Raw genomic sequence first — 24,054 nt, 5'->3', positions numbered from 1 at the left:
CCAACGTAGTTTAGTTTTTCCCCTCCTATCTTTCCTTTTTGTATCTTCTTAACAGTTGCTTTCTCTGTTTGTTTTTTCAAGTTTATATGTATTTAGTTTGGTTCTTAGATCGTTGTCTCTTTTCTTATCTTTTGTTTACTGTTTATCGTTTAAATAAATCCTTTTACATGCAAGCACAATAATTACCTGTCAATGGGATATCCCACTTCACAGACGTTGACCAAGGCATACAGTTGTCTCAGAGCATATTCATACTGAAAGGAAAAAAGCGGGTGAAACGTTACCCCTTTTCTGTTTAAAATAGACCCCTCCCCCACAAACACACTGAAGTCCCCCCACTTTTGTTCTAAGAGAACATAAGAGAATCTCGGAGATGTTGATTAATATGATTTCTTCCTGTTGGGAAGTTAGAGCAACTTCCTGCGTTTGAACCCCAAATGTCATACCAGGATGAATCCAACATGTGTGGCCCCCACCCCCATTCTGACTACACAGCATATGTCACGTGAGACCTAAAGGCATTCCGCCGGAGGGATGACACAGAATAAAAATTTAACCAGTCCCCAAATGACTTAAACAATAGAACATGCTAACAGCCATAAGAAAACTCTGTCCATTCCAAAAGGCAGAAACCTCTTCTTCTTCTTTTTTTTTAAAAAAAGGAAAACATTCTCTGGACATGAGTCTTTCGGACCCCAGATGCAAGCCCTGCAGATCAGGATACTGGCTTCTCTCTCTGCATTTTGCTTTTGTTTGCAGATATGCAGGTATTTTATTATATTTATTTTAGTATTTATTTATGTCATTTATAATCTGCCTTTCTCACTGAGACTCAAGGCGGATTACACAGTATGAGATTAGTACAATCCGTAACAAGGACATTTCCATACAGTATTAAGGACATTTCCATAAACAATGCCATAAACAATATTTTTATCCCTTTCTACACCTGACATTTGGCTTCCAAAGCAGCTCATAGGAATCAAAGTCAAATGAGCCCTGACCCTCGTTGTGGGGAAGATTATGGCTTTGGAATGATCTGCTCCCGAGAGCTCCACAGGCAGGGATTCACTTCCTGTTCCTGTAACCACTTTTGATAAGGCAGGCACACAGGGAAGGGCCCTTGACTACTGCAACCAGGCCTCTTTGATGTCTCCATAGCTCCCCTGGTTGAGGCAACCCAAGGCTTTTCCCCACACAAAGGTTCTGTCTTGGGGAGAGGCTAAGGTTCCTTGGAGAGGGGATTTTGAGCTGATCTGGATCTAGTCAAGACGAAGGCGTAGAAAACGTGCGCACCTCACATCAGTTGAGAACAGTCTGCCTGGCAACACACAAAGGCAGCAAGGAAGAATCTGCCCTTCCGTTCTGTGTATTTTGCCCAAGAATGATGCTGGTGCTTCATTAAGGACAGGGGGCCACTATAAAAATATGCTTAAAATGACCCTTAGTTTCAAGCTGACTTACCTGAGGATTGTGCCAGTTAAAGCAATGGGTTTTGAAATGATTGGCAGCAGACTGGTAGCAGTCATAATTGCTGAGGCTCATCTTGTCCGATAAAATTTGCTCTGTGCGCTCTATGGAGTTTGTTATAAAGTACACGGTCTTGTACATATAGTCCTGGATTTGTTGTCTGGCCTGTAAAAAAAATTTAATGAATAAAGGATAATTCAATTAACAATGGAGATTATGATTTCCTATTGGGATCTGAATTATAGGTGGTTCTTAAAGCCAGTTAATGGCTATTCAAAAGGCAATTAAAAGGAATTGGTGTCCTTTCAGATCCTTTCTGGCAGTGTTAAGGGGTGGCTACAAACAGCAGGCTGTACCCAAGGCCTACCACATACCATTCATACACATTCATAGCAGTGGCCTGGCCACAATCAGCTCCCCCCCCCCCCGCCCATATCACTCTTGCCTTTGGCTTGGCAGCGGAAGAATCAGGCTCACACTTGTCAGTCCTTACAGCCCAACACAGGTGCCCTTCACCCAGCTGCCAAGCAACGCGGGAGCTGCTTTAGCATGGTGCCAGCTCATGGTATAGGGAGGCACCTGGAAACATTATCATCACAAGGGTGGAGACCATCATGTGGTTCTTGCTCAACATTATTCCCCCAACTGTACAAGTGAAACGCACCACAAATGACAAAGAGATCGGTTCCTTATATGAACGCCAGTGCTTTTATATTGTACCACATGATGCTTTCCAAGCATTGCTTCTGATTTTCAGTGAACTGTCCACTTGCACACCCAGATGCAGCAGCCCACAAGCTGCCCTTCTTCTGAACTCAAAAAGAATTTTGCAAGTTTGGATTGAAGCAATGGTTCAAGGGAGAAAGCCACATTTCTGACCTACAGTCTGCTAGCTCCTATAAAAGGCTTTCATTTTTAACACACTCTTGAAAAAGAGATTTCGAGGTAGGTGGGCAGTTTCTGCTAAAGACTCTGAAACCAGACACGTAGGAAGATCACCCGTCTCTACATCACTTCTTTGATTCGGCAGCACTGACAGTGAAATCCTAGGCACAATTACTCTTAGGATGGGCTTAGACTGGAGTAACTCTGCTAAGGATTTCACTGTTCGCCTCCAGTATGCATACATTTGATGACCTCAGAAAACACCTCTCAAGCTTCTAACTTCGTTTCCCAAATGTTAAATTATAACCCTGGTGAAACCAGAGGTTTTGCAAACAGCACGCAAATTTACCAAGCTCTGCAAGTCATTTCAGTAAGAAAATTCTGGCCACAGAATTTGGAACTACAGAAATCTGAGCTTTATATGAGAAGTTAAACATGCCTGGAAACCACTTCTCTAAGCAGATGTTGTGTCCTTTGGAGGACTTGCTCTTGCGCATGCAATAAGGCACAGCAGGGAATAAAAACCTCTGTGATTACTGTTCACCTGTGGCGATTCTAGTTCTTGTAGGCAACCCAAAACAGATGGACAATGTGGTCAGCAGTAGAAGTTAGGGATGGGTACTATGTCAATTCAGATCTCTTATTATCATCCCAGAAAAGGTACTTTTAGAGTAGAGCATAGCAATTATCTTATGGGTGGGGGCGGGGAGAAGAGGGAAGAGACTGCAGAGCTGAAATACTTTCAGAATGCGGAGAAGTTTTGATCGGGCTGGTATTTGTCAGGTGACAGATCTCGCAAGTCTTAAGTGGACAACTCTCAAAAGGGTTTCAGGTTTGGCCAACAGTCGCCAAATACAAAGTATCAAGGAATATGGTGTTCCCTCTAGCAATTTTTGAGACAGAACCCCGCCCCCCTCAAGACTGAATTATGTAAGAGGGCTTTTGTAAACTGGCCTGCTGTGCTATTTGTCTCATGATCTGTTGTTGCTGGTTTTAATATTTATGAGTTGTGTGTGTGTATGTAAGTAAACCATTTTGAGTGTAAACAGAAAAGCAAATAAAGTAAACACTGTCAATAGCAAGTATTGGAGTGACACTTGCTAAACATTAACCAATGCGATTCGCAGACGGTGATTCTCTTATGTGCTCTGTGTACATCAAAAGCCTGGAGTCTGAAACTGTCTATTTCAACAGGGATGAACATCAGTGAAGTGATGTAAATAGACACCCAGGGTATCAGTGCAGTTCGCTCCTCCCTAAATCCGTATCGCACAATCTCTCCTTCTCACCTCCAGATGTCTCTTGATATCTTCTATGATGGCCTTCGCTTGATACGCATCATTGGTGGCCATCAGCTTGCGCTTCATTATTGCAAGAGGCACATCGGGACTCGGAATGAGGTCGTAGCTGCTTACAGGTGGCAAGGAAATGGGGGCGCTGTCGGCTTTGCCTGTGCCCTGGAACTGCACCACTTTCATGTGAGAGATGGTCTGCAGAGAAGCGGGGGCGGGGGGGGGGGGATGAAAAACACTCCACTTAACTTAGACTGAATTGGGTATGTTTAGCATACACATTTCCTAATGTTTCTTGATGCTTACTTAAGACTTTTCCGTTCTCTGTAAAGGATTCAGGGTGCATTACAGTCTTCATTTTCATTTGAACACTGCAATCACACTGTAAAGTTTATGAATTTATAATGCCGCCTTATCCTGAGTGAACCTATCAGTCCGTCTAAAGCTCAGCATCACCTCCTCTGACAGGCGGTGGCTCTCCAGGTTAAGGCGAGCAGAAGAAGCCCTGCTCGCGGCCACTCTCTGACAGTCCTTTCACATCTGTATCCGGCCATGGCTCCACCAGAGTAACATCATATACTTCTAAAGAGAGGACCCAAACTGCACTTCATAAGATGGTGGGCATCCTCAAGGAACAGGTTAACGTGGCACAAATCGGGCCCAGCACATGGCTAGTGCGAGACTGGGGGGGGGAAGAAACTCTCCAGCTCTGCAAGCAGAGGACACAGCAGAATTGAGGGGGAAAGGAAGCAACCATGGCCCGGAGAATGATCCGAACACACACAACGCAGTTCTACTGCTGCAGATCAGCAAAGACTTGCCCTCTAAGATGGACAGGAGCCTGCCTGGGAAATGCAGGAGATGCCCTGTGAGCGCTCTTTAAAAACAAGCAGGGGATAAAAGAGTCCTAGCAGTGACTGCTGCTGATCTCTCCCCATGAGGTTGTAGGCTGAGAAGCTGTTGGAACCCAGAGAGATTGTGTGGTGTAGTGGGGCGATTCTATGCAGAGTTACTCTAGCCTAAGCCCTTTGTAACCAGGAGGGCTTATACTGGGGTAACTCTGCCTAGGACTGAACCCAAACAGGCAGGTAATAGAAGAGCCAGAGCCAGGAGGTGCCATGGCTTTAGACTGGGAGAAATTATATTTACTTATTACAATTTCAGTCATTCTTCCTCCGAGGAACTTAGGGGCGGCATGGATTGTTTTCTCTTCCTCCGTTCATCCTCACAATAGCCCTATGAGATAGGTTCAGCTAAGATATGATGTCTGGTTAACAGAATTAGTTTCATGGTAAGCTGGGATTTGAACCCAGCTCTTCAGGGACAATCCAACACTTTAATCACTACACCATACTAGCTCTCTGGGTTGAAACCCAGACTTCAGCAGTCATTCCCACTCTAGCCTAGCCTACTGGGCTGCGCACAGGATTTTAAAATAGGGGTGGGACCACAAACTCCTTGCAGGAAGAATATCCCATCCCCCTCTGAGATACTTATTCATTCATTCATTCATTCATTCTCTCTCTCTCTCTCACTCACTCACCGACCCACTCACCCCCCCCACCCCACACACAGGTTTTTCCTTTCCTTTCTTTTCTACTTTTCAAATGTCAAGGCTTAAGACGATAATGGAAAGAGTTGCAGCTCTAAATACAAATATGCTTTAGTAGGAGAAACTTCAGATCTTGGTCACCTACACAGATAAAGAAAGTCCCCTCCAGGTGTTGTGAAACTCTTGTTAGCTTTCCAAGCCGGGCTTCCTCTTTTTATTGCACACAGGGGAAGGACAAGACAAATTTAGTCTGGCTGCAAAAAAACCTCCCTTTGATACCAAATACTCACTTTGTTACCATACTGCATCACATGGCTGGTGTTGGTGCGTTTCTTCACCAACTCGAACTGCTTGTGAAGAGTTTCCCGTTTCAGATCCTCCTGCAGGCGAGAGAGAAAGTGGAGGGGGGGGGGAAAGTTTTTTTGTCATCAGCTTACAAACCCTCAAGAAAAACCCCACTAATGCAAAACTAAACAGCCTCCGCTCCCAGACAGGAACTACGCAACAGTCAAAGTTAACTGCGAACACACAACCCAAAGAATGAAGTGAACCACTGGAAAGGAAGTGGCACGTCAATAAAGATTATAATGAACCAGTACTTCAGTATTGAAAGATGAAGAAGTTGCCAATGATTAGTCATTAAAGCATGTCTAAGTTTCATGGTTACCTCAAGGATGTGCTTATTTCAGGAATCATGGCCTACATCCAACCTCCAGCACAACATTTCTTAAGAAAGTGATTGAAAATAATATGGTATCATGTATCTGCCCTAGTGCAGAGACATGGTGCAACCACATTTTGGAGTACTGCATACCGGCCTAGCCTTGTACTTCTCTACAACATTCTTTCTGAGGTAACAAGGTGCAGAAGAGGGCAACTAAAACGATCAAGGAGTTGGAACAGCTTTCTTATGAGAAAAGATTAAAGAATGTGAGGTTTTTCAGTTTAGAGCAAAAGATGACCAAGGGAAGTTGATGCTGTGAGGAGAGTTAGCCATTTATAAAAGTATGCTATTTTTCAAGTAAATGGGGAGGGCCCCCCGCCCGAAATTCTAGAACTTGTGGGGTTCCCAATAATGTCGGCAGGATTCGGAACAGGCAAGAGCACGTGCTTGTTCACATAGCACATCATTAACTTTCAGGATAGGGTGGGGCAGCTACAGTAAATGGCTTTGAAAGGAGATTAGATTTGTTCATAGAGGTCCATAAATGCTTATTAGCCTCAATGGCTAAATAGAGCTTCCATGTTCAGCGTATTTGTGCCTTCAAATACAAGTTACTTGGAGGGAAAACAAAATGGGGGAGGTTGATCCAGTGGGCCCCTCTTATGCTCTTGGTTTCCGGATATATATACCAACAGCACCTGGGAATTGGTATAGCGGAAGTTTCCCATTGAACACATGAAGCTGCCTTATACTGGCCCTGCATGGAAAACTCATTCGTAATAGACTGACTCAGCAGGGAGGGATAATGTGCTGGCCCCGCCCACTCCAGCTTGTGGTCATGACGCTTACACGCAAAGGACATGTCTGCATGTATGCTTTCACCCCCGTGATCAGCAACATTCAGAAAGCAGTGCCACATCACAGGGAGAGCATGCACACTTCCTCCATGCACAGGCATGCCCACAAGCTGGCAATCATGTGGAGTCAAGAGCCAGAGTGCTTGTGCGCTGTTAGTCATTGCACCGATGGGTCACCTGTTTAGGGTTACTAAACTGGACCTTTGGTCTATCAAAGTCAAGACTCTCTACTCTGACTGGCAGTGGTTCTCCAGGGTCTCAGACTGAACTCTTTCACATCATCTCTTAGCTGATCTTTTTAACTGGAAGGGCTGGGGGCTAAACTGGGCACCTTTGCCTGCAAAGCAGATGCTCCCTTCCCTATTTTATCTGCTGTGCTGCAAAGAGGTGTCAGAATGAGTAACTGGGAAGTTCCCGTATCATCGCTAGTATCTGAGTTCCAAGACTCACTGCCTACTGCATTCGTTTCCCCTCTATCCTTCAGGGGGAAGAAAGGGCTTCACCCAAATCCAGCACACCTGTCAAGCTGATGAAAAGACATCAAGAGGAGAGTACACCTGAAGTTACCATTGCTGGGATAAGTTTAAATTCAGATTTGCAATGGATCTTGAATCAATAGAGTCAGTCACCTCCTTGCTTTTAAAAAATATTTACTTCTAAAGGAAAAAGGTACACAGGGTTCCTACAAAATAAGAAACTCTATAAGCGACATCTTGACACTATGGAGTACAAACTTAAAAAGCATGGATAATGGAGATTCTTCTTGTTCTTCTTCCTGACCCTTTGGGAAGGAGGCCACCTGACCTACAGACCAGTAACAGTTTACAAACTCACCCCCGTTTCCCAGATAAGGCTATTGGCTCTGTGCCAGGTTTTCTTCCAGGTCAACACAAACAATAAAAACACTAGGTAACACACTTTAACCCCATGACTGACTGAATGCCAGACCTTGCAACATATATTCCAACAACCATGACAACTCTTGCAGTTTTACAAGCAGGGCATAGTTCATGACTCCTGTGCGGTACAAAATACAGAGTGTGGGACTATGATGAGAGAGAGAGAGATCTAGCTCCCGTGCAGTCCAGCTTGCCAATTCAAATCCTGTTAAAGTCCTGCTCTCTAGTCCTGCCCTGGAGAGACGAGGCAGGTCGCAAACAGAGACAGGGCTTTTGCAGGGGTGGCACCTCGCCTCAGCAATTCCCTCCCCCAGCAAGCTCTACTGGTGCCTACTTTATTGTCCTTTAGATGCCAGGACAAAAGATGTCTCTTTATGCAGGTTTAAATTGCATTGTTCCACCTTTTTAAGTTGGTTTTATGGTCTGCTTTTAGCTTGTCTTATTTCATGGCTTGTTTTAATAGTAATAATATTTATGTTTGTTTTTATATTTTTTTTACCTTGTGAGCTGTCTCAAGTAGGTCTCTGGAGAGGTAACATACACATTTTCTAAATAAATTGATAATCTCTGCTCAGCTCTGAAGTGACATTGGACCAGTCACTACTTATAAGCCTACCCTGTCTCATGCCATTGTTCTGAAGACAGAGATAGGTCCCATGTACCCCCAAGCATCTGGGCTGAAAGGCTGGATGCTCGGATGATTCATAAATGTATGAAAAGAGAAAGGAATATACTTCAGCGTGTGAGAAGGAGAAGATGTGGAAGGGCTACAAGGAGGACAAATAACAGCTAGAAAGGTCCAAGGAACTACACCGCTATTCTGGGGAAAGTAAATAGCATCACACAGGCAAAGTTACAAAACCTTGTCAATACTATGGAACGGAAGAGCAGAAGAATCTTTATAATCCCAAGAACTGAACTGTTCTTTAGGTTGGATACTCTGACCTTTTCTTTCTCATGAGTTCCTTTCTTTGCCTGGCACCCTCCCACATCACAGATATGTACAGAAGTCACACCACAACACTAGCACCAATTTGAAGATTCCTAAGTCTACACTGATAACACTTGTTTTAGGTTGTTCTGCAGCAGAATAGCAGGATTTGAGTCCAGTGGCACCTTAGAGACCAACAAGATTTTCAGGGTGTAAGCTTTCGAGACTCTGTAAATCTTGTTAGCAGTCAGGCCCTTCCTCTTGCTGAGGGGCAGTTTACAGATATAAAATCATAAACACCCTTCCTCGTATAGCGTAAGTGCAAGGCACTGCCAGGCCTGAAATAAAACAAAATGGATGCCAGTAAGGTAAAAGCCTGGAAAATATTTTAGAAGGAGAATCAGAGCATCTGGCTGATGAATGGCCCCCTCCAAGCCCCAGAGAGGTGCATAACTTAAGACAACGAAGCTCCCAAGAAACTCCTGACTAATCCCATCAATGCTCGGCCTTACTCCTCCTCACCGATTCACTCTAATTAAGCTATTCCCCAAACCTGGCAGCTTTTCCCATCCGGTACTCACAGGGTTATCAAGCACCATTCACACCTATAGTCTCCCTTGGACCCATTAAGCCTCTCCCAACTCATTATCCACCTCCAGAAAACTCATTCAGTTATTTTTTGGGGGCGAACACATCAGCTTGCCCCAGGGAGCATTTTGCCCTATATCTAGAATCCCTAGCCACCAGTGTTTGTGTTTGTGTGTGTGTTTTGTGTTCTGGATCCATATACACACCCCCAAATCCAGTTCGGCCTCTTCTTCTGCTCTCTGTGAAATGCTGGTCATTTCACTGGTCCTTAAGACTGGTAATTATAGCCATCTCCGAAATTGCTTCCTCCCCTTTCCTCCCTGATTTTCTCTAAGCTAGCCTTGTATGTGTGCTGTGAGTGTTTGTATGTTGCCCTCTTATTTCTCTTTTAATAAAAAAAACCTTTCAGGTTGAACATTTGGCTGATTTATTTCAAGAGTTTTCTTAAGGGAGAAATCCCTGTAAACATAGGTGGAGAATCTGTTACCCCCTCTCGCTTGGTTTCCTTTAAGCTAATTAGGAGACTGCCTATTTGGGTAACATTGTTGGTCTCTAAGGTGCCACTGGACTGAAATCCAACTGATAACACTGCACGTATATAGGTGGAGCAATTGGTCACGACCAAATCAAACCAAGGGTGGTGGTTGTGGGGAACTTAGCTTGCACAGATGGTGTAAGCCTGCAGTGTGGCAGGGTGCTGTAGTGGTTACAGCACTGAACTTCAACTGGAAGACTTGAGTTCAAGCCCCTCTTTGCCATGAAGCTTGCTGGGTAACTTGGGACCAGCCACTCTCAACCGAACATACCTCACAAGGTAGTTGTGAGCATAAAATGGAGAAGGGAGATGCATGTATACTGCCCTAAGCAATCTGGAAGAAGGACAGCACAAAAATAGGATTGGATCAGCAGTAATCACAACTCAGTGTCACTAATGGTTTGTCCCCTGTGAGAATGAAAGCAAATGAGTACTGCAAACCCCCAGTGGGACAGAGGCAACAGTGGCGAGGAAGATCAGAATTCTTGCTCCATAACTGTGGATGGGATAACTCTCTGCACCACTGGTGCATGCTGGTAACTTGCAAATACCCTGTCTAAGCCAAGGGCTGTGGCTTATTAGCAGAGCCTCTGCTTTGCATGCAGAAGGTCCCAGGTTCAATCTCCAGCATCTCCAGTCAAAAGGATCAGATACAGGTGACATGCAAGACTTCTGCCTATGAGTCTGGAATGCTGATGCCAATCAGAGTAGAGAATACTGACCATGGCAGGCCAGTGCTGTAACTCAGTATAAGGCAGACCCATGAGTGTTCATAGGCATGTACAGTAGGCTATTTTTTAAAAACAAGAGAGCAAACATGCCAAAGAGGTAACCATTCTTCAACTCCCAGAGCAATGAACAAAGTTGCCCATATCTGCCCTAAAATAAGTTTACCTGTTCAAAAAAGGTTTGAATATAAGTTTTGTTAAAATAAAGCATTATTGTTAGATCTCAGTGACTCACGACATCAGAATCTTCCATCCAATTGACACTGTACCAGTCCCCAAGGTAAGTTTGCCTCTTCTCATCGTAGTAACACGCATAAGATGACTCCTTAGGATTGGCAGCTGTAGTGGCATAAACTGCAAGATGAAAAAAGAAAAGCACAATGGAATTGCTCTCTGGGGTTGGTCCACTGTTGTCAGGTACGCTGTCAGCAGGGATTCACTACCAGGAATCCCTGAGCATAGATGGCTTTAACAGGCCATTAGACAGATTCATGGAGAATCGGTCCCACAATGGCTATTTCTCAAGATGTCTATGTGTCCACAGGCAGTAAACCTCTAAACATCAGTGCTGAGAAGCAACATCAGGGTGAGGCCTTGGCCTCTTCTAGAGCAACTGATTGGCCACTGTGTGAAACAGGATGCTGGAATAGATGGGACCACTGGTTTTATCCACCTGGCTCTTCTTCCTTTATGTTTTCATGCATACTTACCAGCTGGATCTACAACCCGGTTCAATTTAAAATTCAAAAGGCCCCTCTAGAAAAGAAAGTAGAGGGGCAGAGGACCCCCACTGGAACATTCAGGGCCATTGTGGACTAAAACCTGTTGCCCAAATCCAGAAAGGCCACTTGAATCTTAGTGTGAAACTTTTAAATAGGGCTCCAGATTCAGATATTTATTTTCTTGGTGTTGTTAAATAAACCCTTTTCTGTTGGTCAACTGCACCCTAGGTTCATTAGTGTAATCATTATAATTAAGCCCTAAGGATGTAGTCCATCATTATTTTCATAAAATATTGGCAATGAAGCTTCAAATGGGACCCAGGGTACTAGAATACTTGGTGAAGTTTGCAACTCTTAGAGGGCTAGCATGTGCAGAATTGCTTCTGAGTACATGAAAAAATAAAATGTTTCCTCCTTTTTTTGCACACTGTGCAGTTTGTTTGTGTAAGGTTGCCATGACGCATTCAGTTATCAGAACTATGGAAAACATTCTCTCGGTTACAGAAAAAAACAAGCGAAAGCATCAAGCTGGTAGCAGGTGTGCAAACGAACCTAAAACGTTGATCAGATATGCAGTAACCTTCAGGATTTTGGTTCAGCTTCTGTTTCCTTCCTGTCTGCATGTACTTAAGCCTCAATTTGTGGCTTGCAGCCCTGGATTGAGTCTGCCCTGTGGAACCAGGCTCAGCCTAGGACATAGACTTTATTATTTTTATCATATGTCTTATTGCCGTTTCTTGTTTTTCTTTCCTCTTTTATTTAAATTATATTTCTGTATGCTTCATGGGTGGGGGGTAGCACATTAAAATCCCTAAATAAATTCTGACCCAGGTTTCTGATTTCTCCCAACATTTGATTTGTTCGAGTATAACCAGGTTAGGTCTAACAGAGCTCATAAGCTAACTGATTACTTACTGTTGATATTATCCGGCAGATCGACCATCATTGATCCAGATTCACATGCTTCAATGTAAAACACCATCTGCAATTTACATTCACAGGCATGAAGCAGATTTTCACCAGAGGGATCGACAGGATCTGGGACTCCCCTGGGTTTCTGTTCACCCTGTCACGGCTCTTCCCCCCCTCCCCCCCAGACCTCGCCAGCCCACCTTGTCAAGCTCTTTCTCTACACTATACTGAGCCTTTCGTGCCCCTCTCCGGCACACTCTGCATTACAATTACCTGCCACGCTTCTAGACTTGCGGACAAGAATTGTGCTTTGCCATAATGACAAATGGCTGCACTACTTCCAACTGGTTTAAACACACAGCATTGCATGGCAAATGTGCTATTTTAATTATAATTCTAATTGTGTTTGAACTGGATTATTTATGACGAAAGCTGCTTTGGGGAGCCAGTTTGGTCAACTGGGACAGAGGCAGAAATATAAAAACCAAGAAGTTCAATTCTATTAGTGTTCCAACCATACGAGGTATCCTACCTACTTCTGGGAATCCTTGTAAGAATATACAGAATTTTTGTGGCACCTTTAACGAAATGTTATGGCGCCATAAATTGCCATGAGCTAGAGCCGACTTCTTCAAATGCAAAGAGTGGATCCACACTATGCAAACATTTTATGTGCTATGAAAAAAACACCTAGGTCAAGGGACCATTAAGTGCATTTTTCTAAAATTCAAATCTAACAAATAAAAATACAGAGACACCCCTTCATTACTTATACTACGCTAAATAATAGATAGATAGTCCCAGGTTTTCTTAAGAAAGTCAACATCTTACAGAGAGATAAAAATCCAAGTAAGGCTAATCCTTCTGGGAATAAAAACCAAAAGCAGGGGAGGGGAGAATGCTTTTGCAAATGCTCTCCTTAGGAACAATACTTGCAAAACCCTCTCCCATTCCTTTCTTTCCTCCAGCCTCCCATCCCCCCCAAAGGGGATGACTACAGCTTTATGTCTGTCAGCACATTTCCTGTTACCCAAGGGCCACAGCTCCCACAGCTTGCAGCTGTTATACTCTCAGGCTATATTTTTATTTGTGTAACTATAGTATCGAAAACTCATCTTTCAAACTAGCTTCTTCATTTCATCAGGCAAATTCTCCGTTTCTGGAAGCCACAACATCCACTGTAACTTCAATACTGTATTTTTTGGGGAAATTCTTCTCTTGTATGTTTTAAAATCTCAACACTGTTGGAATTCAACCGCATGTTCTCAAGCAATAACCACAAAATAGTCTGATGCTATGCGGGCTTACTTAAAACTATGATTCAGTTCAACAGGACTAATTATACACTTCTATCTTTTTGTGATTTACTTTAAGTAGAAAACAGCCAGTATTCTATGGCTCTGATGTGCTCTCCTTTCCCTTAAAGTAGTCGGTATGGCTGAAGACTTAACCCAGCTACTTCCTATGTAAATGGTACTTAGTTCTTCTTTACTCTTGGAAAAACAGTAACAATTTTACCTTCTGGTACTTTTTATGACGGTTCATGTACCGAATGGTCTTATTCAAGTCTTTTGCATAGAGCTGCAAAACAAGAAAAATTCCATTCATAACTTATTTGATTCCAGGACTGCCAGGAGAAACACATAGTAAGTATTGACGGCGCAAACAGCAAGCACCCAAAGAGATTCCCATATATTGTTCAGCATCCCTACAAGTGCTCTGTAGAACAGGTGGGTACTATTGTCATCATCTCTGTATAGCAGATAGTTTCTGGACTAGAATCTAAGAATCCAGAATTCAGGGAATTTGTAGGCAGAATAACTTAGTCTGCTTTAGGTAGCCTGTTATGCACACTCGGACGATATACACATTATACATTGTTTACCATCTGCATACGCAGGTGGATTATGGGACCAAGCCCACTGGCCATACCCCTTATGCACATTTCTCATAACCAGTGAAAGCCTACACACATACAAACAGTACTTGAGCCGGGTCTCTTTGTCAGGAAAACTGCAGACAGCATGAACCCCAATGGTGCAAACAGAGCTCAGTGTGCACAATTTGTGCCCACATAGGCTCTTCCATGGATTATAGTAATAATACTGGAGTGGCAGACTATATTCAACTAGATAGACCATGGTTGTAATTGCTAACTTTCCCAAAGGCTAACTAAGTTATATATAAGAATACCTATTTCTATGCTTGTGAACAAATCTGGCTCTGAAATCTTACGCAACGGTGTGTGTTTGTGCATGTGCACATGCTTACATCATCAGATGGAAAAGCCAGAAGTCCAGGCGCTCCGTGGTCAGTGAAAAACACAAATATATGATCCTTAGGACCACTGCAAAAGAGAGAAAAAATAAGTCTGCTGACTCTCCTGCCATTTAAGCAGTGGTGTTACGTAGGCTTTAATACTAAAGAGAAGTCTTCTTCACATTTATTCTGTCTGTGCATCATTTCCATTTACCTTTTTATTACTTTTCCTGATCCTACTTTCTTCACTGCTTCAGCGTCACCTCTCAGAACTGCAAGGAAATTTCCTGGTGTAACATCCTACAGGTTGGGAGAGAGTCAAAATTGAAACATGGCAGAAACCATATCCTCCTCTCATCTGAAGAATTCTGACCATTGGCTAGACAAAGAACCACAATTTACAATATCTGTCCTGGGGAACCACGATGTCCCTTGGAAGCTTATTAAGGGCTCCTCAATGAGGGAGCCAGAAACGTTCCTGGGAAGGCAGCTTGATCACCACTACAGACAATCCTTGGTAATGTGCAGAAAGAGAAGAACATTGGGAGTTTGTAATAATGTTGAGACTGGGGCCCAAAGAGGTCCATCCAGCAGGTTCCTTGAACTTTAGAAGCATACAGGCATGCTTTTAAATCCTTTGCAATCTACCAAATTTTGGCAGAAGCAGCAATGGGGTTCCTTGGTAGAGGAGTCAATGGGTTGGATCAAAGGATTCTGCCAAATGGATGAAGGAACAGAGGTGATGCTCATCAAATTTGCAGGTGATAGTAAGTTGGCAGAGTAAGTTGGGAAGGGTAGCAAATACAGTAGAAGACACAATGAAGATTCAGGATGATCTTGATAGGCTGGAAAACTGAGCTAAAACTAACAAAATAAATTTCAACAGAGATAAGTTCTGCATTTAGGTAGGAAAAATCAAATGCTTAACTATAGGATGGGAGAGTCTTGTCTTGGCAGTAGCACATGTGAAAAGGATCTAGGGGTCTTACCAGATCAGCAGTGTGATGCTGTAGCTAAAAAGGCAAATGAAATGTTGGGCTCCATCAGCAGAAGTATAGTGTCCAGATCACATGAAGTGATGGTATCACTTTACTCTGCTTTGGCTAGACCTCACTTGGAGTACTATGTTCAGTTTTGGGCATGACAGTTTAAGGAGGATGTTGACAGGCCGGGACATGTTGCAAGGAGGGCAACAAAGATTGAGAGAGATCTGGAAATCAAGCCCCATGAGAACAGAGTGAAGGAGCTTGGAATGTTTAGACTGGAGAGGAAGAAACTGAGAGGGGATATGATAGCCCTCTTCAAGTATTTGAAAGGCTGTCACATAGAGGATGAAGCAGAGTTGTTTTCTGTTGCCCCAGAGTGTTGGACCAAAACCAATCGGTTAAAATTAAATCAAATGAGTTTTTAGCTAAACATTAGGAAGAACTTCCTGACAGAGCAGTTTCTCAAGGGAACAGGTTCTTTGGGAGGCAGTGGGCTCTCCTTCTTTAGAGGCTTTCAAGCAGAGGCTGGATGGCCATCTGACAGCAATGCTGATTCTATGATTCAGTATTGTAAGAGGGAGGGCAGGATGGGATGAGTTGGTGCTCAGCTCTCGTAGCTCCTTCTTATAGAGCCAGGGTAATGCTGATTGCTACTTTGGGGTCAGGAAGGACCTTTCCTCCAGGCCAGACTAGCAAGGGATCCTGGAGGTTTTTTGCCTTCACCCTGGGCAAAGAGCAGGAGTCAGTGGGGTGGGTGGGTGAGGGGAGTAGCTATGAATTTCCTACATTGTGAAGGGGTTGGACTAGATGACCCCTGGAGTATCTTCTAGCTCTCCATTTCTATGGTTCAGGTAGCCATGTGCTGAATTCACAGGAGACCTTTAGGGAGGCCATAATTGTTCACCTATAGCTTCCCATCAATACTAAGGGTTAATTCTGGCCTGCCATGCATCTTGTTCCAAAGACTGAACAGGATAACGTATATGATAATATTTGAGAGGTATCAAGATTTATTTACTGCTAATAGCCAAAGGCCACTGCAATCTTGAGAGATAATATATCCTTCTACCCACAGGGTGGGGCTGTGCGCTCCAAGGTGTCTAGGTCATTGTGTTTAATGTTTTTGCAAGATGTCTTTGTCACATTTCATGGACAGTGTAAGAGTAATTGAAATAAATAAACTGAAGAAAAGTAAGGACACCTTTTTAGTTTAGGAGAAGAACAGTTCCGTAGCAAGTTTCAAAGGCATTCTTCTAGATAAATGTGTGATTAAATGATGATATTATTAGCTGCATGAGATACCAAATAAAATACAAGTATTATTATATGCAGTATAAATCTAGATTCTGGGCAGGGCTGAATCTCATGTTTGTTGCATAGCTTTTTTGCTAGAACTGTGTAAGCGTGAGCAGAAACCCACCCAAGATCACTGAGGTCAATGAATAAAGTGTCCCTTTAATTCAGAGGCCTTTGTTTTTGAGTCCCATTTAATAAATTAAACAGTCATAGGTTTCTGGAATGGCAGCCTCTTGTTGGATTCAAGGAAACAGTTCATTTATAAAGCAGTCTTGCTTAATTTTTTTCCAAAAAGATTAATGGTTGCTTTGAGTGATATTGTAAAGCTGGCCCTTGGCCCCCAGTACGCAGCAAAAACGGATCAAACATAACATTAAGGAGTTGACTGAAGCCCATCAAGCCAAAGAGTCTCACTGAAGGCATACCTGAGACCCGGGGATCATATGCACATATCACAGACACGCCAATATAAATAAAGACGTCTTGCCTGGAGTGCTGTGTTCATATCCTGATTGTGCAGGGGATGAAAGGGTAAGAACCATTGTTTTAGATTTGTCAATGAGCTCCACTTTCCAGCATCCAGTTGGGGACACTTTCAAGGTTTGTTTTAATTTGATCAGAGGAGTCACGATTCAGTGGGAGAGCATCTGCTCTGAATGCAGAAGGTCCCAGACTCAATTGCTGGTGTCTCCAGTTTAAAACAATGCAGGGGATGTGGAAGACTCCGGCCTGAGACCCTGGAGAGCCACTGCCAGTCAGAGTAGACAATACTGACTGCGACCCACAAAGGGGCTGGATTCAGGGTAAGGCAGCTTCAAATGAGCTCCTAAACTCACTCTCTCAACTGAAGCCTGTCAAGATGGGAGGAATATCCCACCAAGCACTGACAAGAGGTCTTCAAGAAGGAACAGAGATTCATATAGACCGAGCTCTACATCCCAGGATCCAGTCTGGTGAGCCCAAGGTGTTTCCAAGGCTTGTCTTAATTTGATCAGTGGCTCTTCCGCCTCCACCCCAGTTAACTACTTTTAAAAATGAAGGGAGTTTCAAAAGCAGGTTTGTGACATGACAACTGGCTGTTTAAGTAAAAGGTCAAACATTCCACAGGAATTCCAGGAATCCTTTGGGAAGGCCTAAGCAGATCTTCCGTCCCCATGAACACGTAATAGTGCCAGACTTTAGTTCTTGATCCATGCCCTTTTTTCTAAGAACTGGGGCACCACATAGAATACATCACCACTCTAGAATGATTCTGTTTTGTAACCAGCTGATCACTGTAACTTTCTCACAGAAAAAAAAAGCAGGGGTGGGGGGAGGGATAAAAATGCTTACTGCTCACCCTGTCCTAGGTTAACACGCTCTTATAACATTGTAAACGAAATGAAAAGTCAACTGGGTAGCTGAGAGCATACTTCAGAGTTCGATAATTAACTCTCCAAAGGAATTTGTAACACGGTAATGGAACAGAGCCTTAATATGCAAGATCAAGTCTTTACTTCTTGATTGTTGCATGCTTAGAGTAGCTACATTCAATGTGCAAGCCCATAAACTGGGGAGGGAATGTACAGAGACCCATGCGATGTACCATCTAACTGGTGAGTGGTATGAAGTTTTGATTGTTGTATTGTTCTACACTGCATAGCGTTTTGTCTTGCGCCTTGCTGTGACAAATGGGTAGAACTTATTTTGGCTGGACACTGAACTGGAATATGGGAAATGAGCCTCATTCTTGGATCCCCCCCTTAAGAAAACCAACTCTACCTTCCCAGTGTAGTCCTTTAGGACTCCTTTGTAAACATCTGTGCCATTGGGTCTGTTGATGATGATTCCTGGGGTTGGATTCCTGGAAGTAGGTAAGGACAGAAATATTAAAAACCAATGCCAGAAAACTTCACTCCTTTTAAAGTTCTAAATCTATTAACTTCACTGCCATATATAGATCATGACATTTAAAGTGAGTGGACTCAGCATACAAATATGACCAAGAGCACATCAGAGCCAGAATGAAAGCTAAACTACCACACAAAGGCCTTTATGCATTTAAAATGCCATTAGCTTTATACAACTGGATTTCTACCCCAACTTCTTTAACAAGGCTCAAGGAAGATTATCCCCATATTTTAAAGTTTGCATTCGTTCCCTTGAACATGCTGCCACCAAAGGTTACACAACATATATGACCAATTCTTTGAAGGAAAGAACAATTTTCAAAAGGGTCAGAGTTAGGCTAAGTGTCTTGCAACAAGCTCTATTCCCTGCCATTTAGGGGAGATTACTGCTTGACTTGCATTCAATCAAACAGGACCCATTTGATCTATAACCCTCTCCCATAGGTTACTAATAAGCTAATTTTTTAAAAGTGTGTGATATCCTGTCCCCATTGTCTTGCCCCTCCCCACCCCACTATAAAAGGCAGAAGAAACGTTTTCCCTGTCACACACCCCGGCTCCCCACCCACCCAATCGCTTGCTGTGGAGCGGTACGATGGGGTCTTCCAATGGGAAACGGTGAAGAAGCAACTCTTAACAATGATCAGAACACAGAAGTGGCTTGTGCCAATGGTGACCTGCAGCTCCAGTCTTTGCAGGTGCTCAACAAAGACTGTTAAAAACATGCAAAATAACTTTCTGTGGACACAAACAAAGGTCATCTGCGTATGAGAGTCGACAGTGACCCATGAGAAATGGGGACATATGGATTAACTGCACACCTATTTCAAAACTACATGTCACTCATTCAGTGTACATGCCGCAGGCTTTTGAGTGTGCAAATTCAGGTAGGCCGATAGATGACCAGAGGTTACTCACTGTGTAAAGCTGACTTCTACAATGCAAGGACAGGTGTAAGCAATAGCCAGGAATAAACAAGTGCCGGTTTATACATCTAGCAATACCTGATATGAACGTATGAAGCTGCCTTAAACCTGATCAGACCATTTATCACCTGAGCCACAGCTCAGTGGCAGAGCACTTGCTTTACATGCAGAAGGTCCCAGATTCGATCCCCAGCATCTCCAGTTAAAGGCTGGGTAGCAGATGATGTAGAAGACCCCTGCCTGAGACCCTGGAAAGCCTTTGCCAATCAGAGTAGACAACACTGATCTTGACAGACCACTGCTTTATCAGGATAGCTGAGATCTTATCACTGGAGTTGGCAGGGGCTGAATTTGGGACACTGCATTTATGTAGGAGGTGCTCTACTGCTATGCTACAAATTCTCCCTTCCTCCAGTCCTAAGCTGTAGGAATCCTCGTCTTCGGGGATAAACACAATGGTGAGTAGCCAAGATTATGATTTTGAGTTACAAAATATGCCCTGAAATCTAACACCAGCAAATCACGTTTCTGGACACAGCATTCTCTGAAGCACTTCAGATGTCTTATGATTTGAGACTCTATGGAGAACAGCAAAGTTACTAAGAAAACATAGGGATTCTGTTTCCCAGATGACTGTGATACTTACTCTGCATCATAAGCAATGTCATCGTACATCATAACAATAATCTGTTCATCAGGAATGCCATTTCGGTGCACGATCTGATATGCGTGACATACATCAGCCTGAAAGACATAGGAGTTTTCTTTACTGGTTTGGTTTTAAACTTGTTGTACACATTAGAGGACAATTTGTCCCTCCACCCCAATTTCTCATTCAAATTTTTATGAGTTCATTAGCAAATTCTTTGGCTGTCATATGTACAGAACTCAAAGCAATCGTGCAACCCTAGCAAATGTACTGCAGGCCATCGTCTTCCAATAATGGCATGAAGACTGTATTAATAAGTACTGGGTCCTGCTCATTCCCAACACACAAGCCAGCATCTGACTCTGGTAGATTCTTGCATATGGGTAATGAACTACTTCTAAGCTACCATAACCACCTTTTGGCACAGCAACCCAAGGAGCAAAATTCTAAAGCATAAATAACCACCAGAGGTGTCCGTTTCTTCACCTTGTGCACCTGAAAGCAGCACAACATTTGGCTGCAACGAGGGAAAAACCCCAGACATGTGGTCAGTGACTAGCTGTGGGTGGCAACGGGGAAACAGTATGTGCATGGGGATCACAGAGCAGGCCAACAAGCCATTAGTTTGGGCGAAAACATCCCCCAACCCAGACAACTTTAAGCACGTTTGGTTTCATGGATACTGCTCATTGCCTTGGGAGAGAGAAGCAGAATGTTTAAAGAATGGGCTGGATCCAGACTAAAGTGGCAATTTCCACCAATTCCCCCCTCCAGTTACAGACCACCCCATGTCATTCCTCATGGACCCCCTCCCTTAGGAGCAGCATTTAGTGGAGATCCGCACTCCAAAGATCTTGGTGCGATGGTCAAATGCAAGTTGCTCCAAAAAGGGTGCAGGGAGAGGAAGAATACAGAAGGGAAACCGTTATGTGAATGGCATTTCCTACATTGCTAAAGGGGAATATGCTGAATGGATTGTTCAAGCATTCTACCCAGAAGTTCTGAGTCACAGAGACCTGAAATTATGCCAAGAGAGCAACTGGCAGACTTCAGCAAGTTCTCACTGATTAATGCCAACTGGCCTTGGAAAAGCCTTTGCGTTCCCTTGACCAGTTGGGGGGGAAAGTGTGTGTGTGGTGGTGGGGAATACAACTCTACATTTAGCTTCACAGTTCTAAGGAACTGTTTGTAACAAAGAAGTCTATTGCAACACAGTGCAATAGAGCCAACTACATTGTGTAGTAAACAACCCTGCTTCAATTGGCAATAATTTCATTCCAAGAGATCACACACAGGCAGAGGAGTCATCTACACATGGAAACGGGGAAAGAAGAACCACTGGCGAATTAGTGGAAGTGCTCGACAATGTCATCTACCATTTTACCCTGCTCTTCTTTTAAGGCACTCAGGGCTCTGCATATGGTTAGCACCTTCTTCACTGTATCTGTACAATGGCCCTGTGAGGTAGGTTAGGGTGAGATAGCCTGATGAGCCCCAAGTCACCTGGTGCTGAACGGAGATTTGGACCCAGGTTTCCCCAGTCCTGGTTCATCATTCTAACTACTGGAGTAAACTGGCTCTCCGTTACTCTTGCCTCTATCGCCACCCCTTGCCCATCATTCCATCAGCTGCCTAAATTCAGACTGTAGGCTTCTTGAGGCAGGAATCTATTTTCATGTTTTGCTATAAAGCTCCACAAATAGGGAAAGTGCTCAATAAGTAGCCATATTCTATAATGATGGTCTGCAACCTCTCCCAATGTGGTACCCACCTTGGACCCCCCCCCCCCCAGGAAGCAGCAGGGATACACTGAGCTGCAAGCATGTGACATCAACAGTGACATTCTAGCTGTATCTGAAGAAGTGAGCTGTGACTCACGAAAGCTCATCCCCTACTATAAATTTTGTTAAGTCTTATAGGTGCTACTGGACTCTTGCTCTTTTCTACTGCTACAGACAGACTAACACATCAGAATCTGTGATGGGAAGAGGAGTAGCCAGGATATCTGAACCTCCCTGTCCTAAAAAGGAATTCCTCCTCTCAGCATGGGTGTAAAGAAAAGCAAAGGGTATGATACTCCATGTTTTTACACATGCACCTTAGCAGTGCATACTCCTCAAAAGCAATCCCAAACGGGTTGCTCAGTAGGAGCAGCTCCAACAGGCAGGGCTCCATGTCCCTCCTGAAAGATCCCACTCATGGGTTGGAGACCCCTGCCCTAATAATAATAATAATAACATTCGATTTATATACCGCCCTTCAGGACAACTTAATGCCCACTCAGAGCGGTTTACAAAGTATGCCATTATTACCCCACAACAATCACCCTGTGAGGTGGGTGGGACTGAGAGAGCTCCAGAGAACTGTGACTCGCCCAAGGTCACCCAGCTGGCTTCAAGTGGAGGAGTGGGGAATCAAACCCGGCTCTCCAAATTAGAGTCCCGTGCTCTTAACCACTACACCAAACTGGCTCTAAGAGATAAAGGCCCCTCCACAGAGAATTTATGAAACTCGGTTGGTATCCCAAGTAAACAAAGTAGTGTGCTGGCACCTCTCAGAACCTAACATCACAGATGGGCTGAGGGTCTCTTTCTTCTTTTCTTGCTGCAGTTTTGAAAGAACATGACCTTTCTTCCGACGAATATCTCACTTACTGACGTGAGTCTGGCTGTTTATGTTGGCACAAGTCCTAGCACACTTCAGTTCATGACTCCAGTTTGTGTTGTGAAATTACCCTCACTTATTAAGAACAAGGGAAACAGGACCGGAATAAAAAGCCTCTCATTATGCCTATTTGTTTGAACCCAGCCTAATTTTAATGAGAATCCTTGTCTGATAAACATGCCACTTTGAGGGCTCAGGTCAAGATTCAAGAACAGCTCAAGTGCAGTTGTTGTGAAATACCTCAGAACACAGAGCGACAGGATGCTGTTTGAACTCTGATGTTGCAAGCTCCCTTCACATGACTGACTTTAATCAAGTAGACCTTACCTAGTGACGTTTACACTTCCTCCTCCTTTCACTCAGTGCTTTTCATCCTCTGATATCTGTTTCTAAGCACATCTGTCTCTCCTTGGCCCAAACTGCTTGCAACAAATCTACCATCTTTTTGCAGGCTGCACAGGCGTTTCAGTCCACCCTACCTGTCCATATAACATGGAAATGTAAGACCTAAACATCTCATGAGTCATGTAGCAAACTGCTGCAAAACAAGACGGTGGTTGTGAAGTGTTACTACAGCACAGACCTGAAGTGACCTCCCTCTGCAATACTGCATCCCACTGCACCATCAGAAAAACCTGCACTGGCAACTAAAGCAAAATGCTTCCAACGTTAAATCTGCAGTCTTATGCACACTTTCCCAGGAGTAAGACCCAGTAAACACAATGGACTTACTTCTGAGCTAACATGCATAAATTTCTCCGTCAATAAATCTGAGTGGTTAGATTAACTGATCCAAAATTTTTGATGAACTGTAAGAAGACCTCAAAATAAGAAGCATTTTTTTAAATTTTGTAAAAAATTTACAAAAATCATAGATGACAGCTGCCATCTTAGAAGAGACATTCCCTCCTATCTCTAACAAAGCAGGGAAAGCCTCTTCTACAGATGATCCCTGCTGTGTATACTGATTAATAGGAGAGGACCACGGCATGAGATCATACATATTAATCCTTAAGTTTTGCTAGACTTTTTGGAAAATGGGCACAAGAAGACTACTTTCAAGGAGAAGAGACCAACACTTGGTTCAGAGGGTGGCTTAAGTCATCCTAAAAGGAGAATCAATCAACGTTCTTATCTCCTTTGCATACACACACACACACAACTTTGCCACAGGACACAGCTGGCCCAGATAGGCTGTCAGAAAATGCTTCTGGCTACAGATGACTTCTTCCAGTTCCAGAAGCACCCGAAAAGATGTTATCCAGGTAATGAATTTATCTACTTGTAGTCAGATGATGCTGGATAACTAGCCCCAGCTGCTATGTGCGATTCCCAAGTGCATATCCACCA

The 24,054-nt window shown here is 43.6% G+C and overlaps 1 protein-coding gene across 3 annotated transcripts in view; it reads right to left on the bottom strand.

Moving 5' to 3' along the window:
- The window catches only part of LGMN (legumain), a 50,361-nt gene that overhangs the window by 1,551 nt on the left and 24,756 nt on the right, over positions 1–24,054 (bottom strand). For all 3 annotated transcript variants that reach the window (XM_054970978.1, XM_054970977.1, XM_054970976.1), the window contains 11 exons: positions 20,038–20,135; positions 18,338–18,419; positions 14,509–14,594; positions 14,307–14,382; positions 13,554–13,616; positions 12,039–12,105; positions 10,637–10,755; positions 5,490–5,579; positions 3,645–3,845; positions 1,465–1,635; positions 187–254 (listed from right to left, as the gene is read on the bottom strand). In XM_054970978.1, coding sequence (XP_054826953.1) covers positions 187–254; positions 1,465–1,635; positions 3,645–3,845; positions 5,490–5,579; positions 10,637–10,755; positions 12,039–12,105; positions 13,554–13,616; positions 14,307–14,382; positions 14,509–14,594; positions 18,338–18,419; positions 20,038–20,135 — 1,121 coding nt within the window. The remainder of the gene's footprint in view (positions 1–186; positions 255–1,464; positions 1,636–3,644; positions 3,846–5,489; positions 5,580–10,636; positions 10,756–12,038; positions 12,106–13,553; positions 13,617–14,306; positions 14,383–14,508; positions 14,595–18,337; positions 18,420–20,037; positions 20,136–24,054) is intronic.

The sequence above is a fragment of the Eublepharis macularius genome, chromosome 2 (genome assembly GCF_028583425.1).
Source record: "Eublepharis macularius isolate TG4126 chromosome 2, MPM_Emac_v1.0, whole genome shotgun sequence".
NCBI classification, from domain to species: Eukaryota; Metazoa; Chordata; class Lepidosauria; order Squamata; family Eublepharidae; genus Eublepharis; species Eublepharis macularius.
The sequence above is the reverse complement of the archived record's forward strand: the minus strand, read 5'-3'. Positions and strand labels throughout refer to the sequence as shown.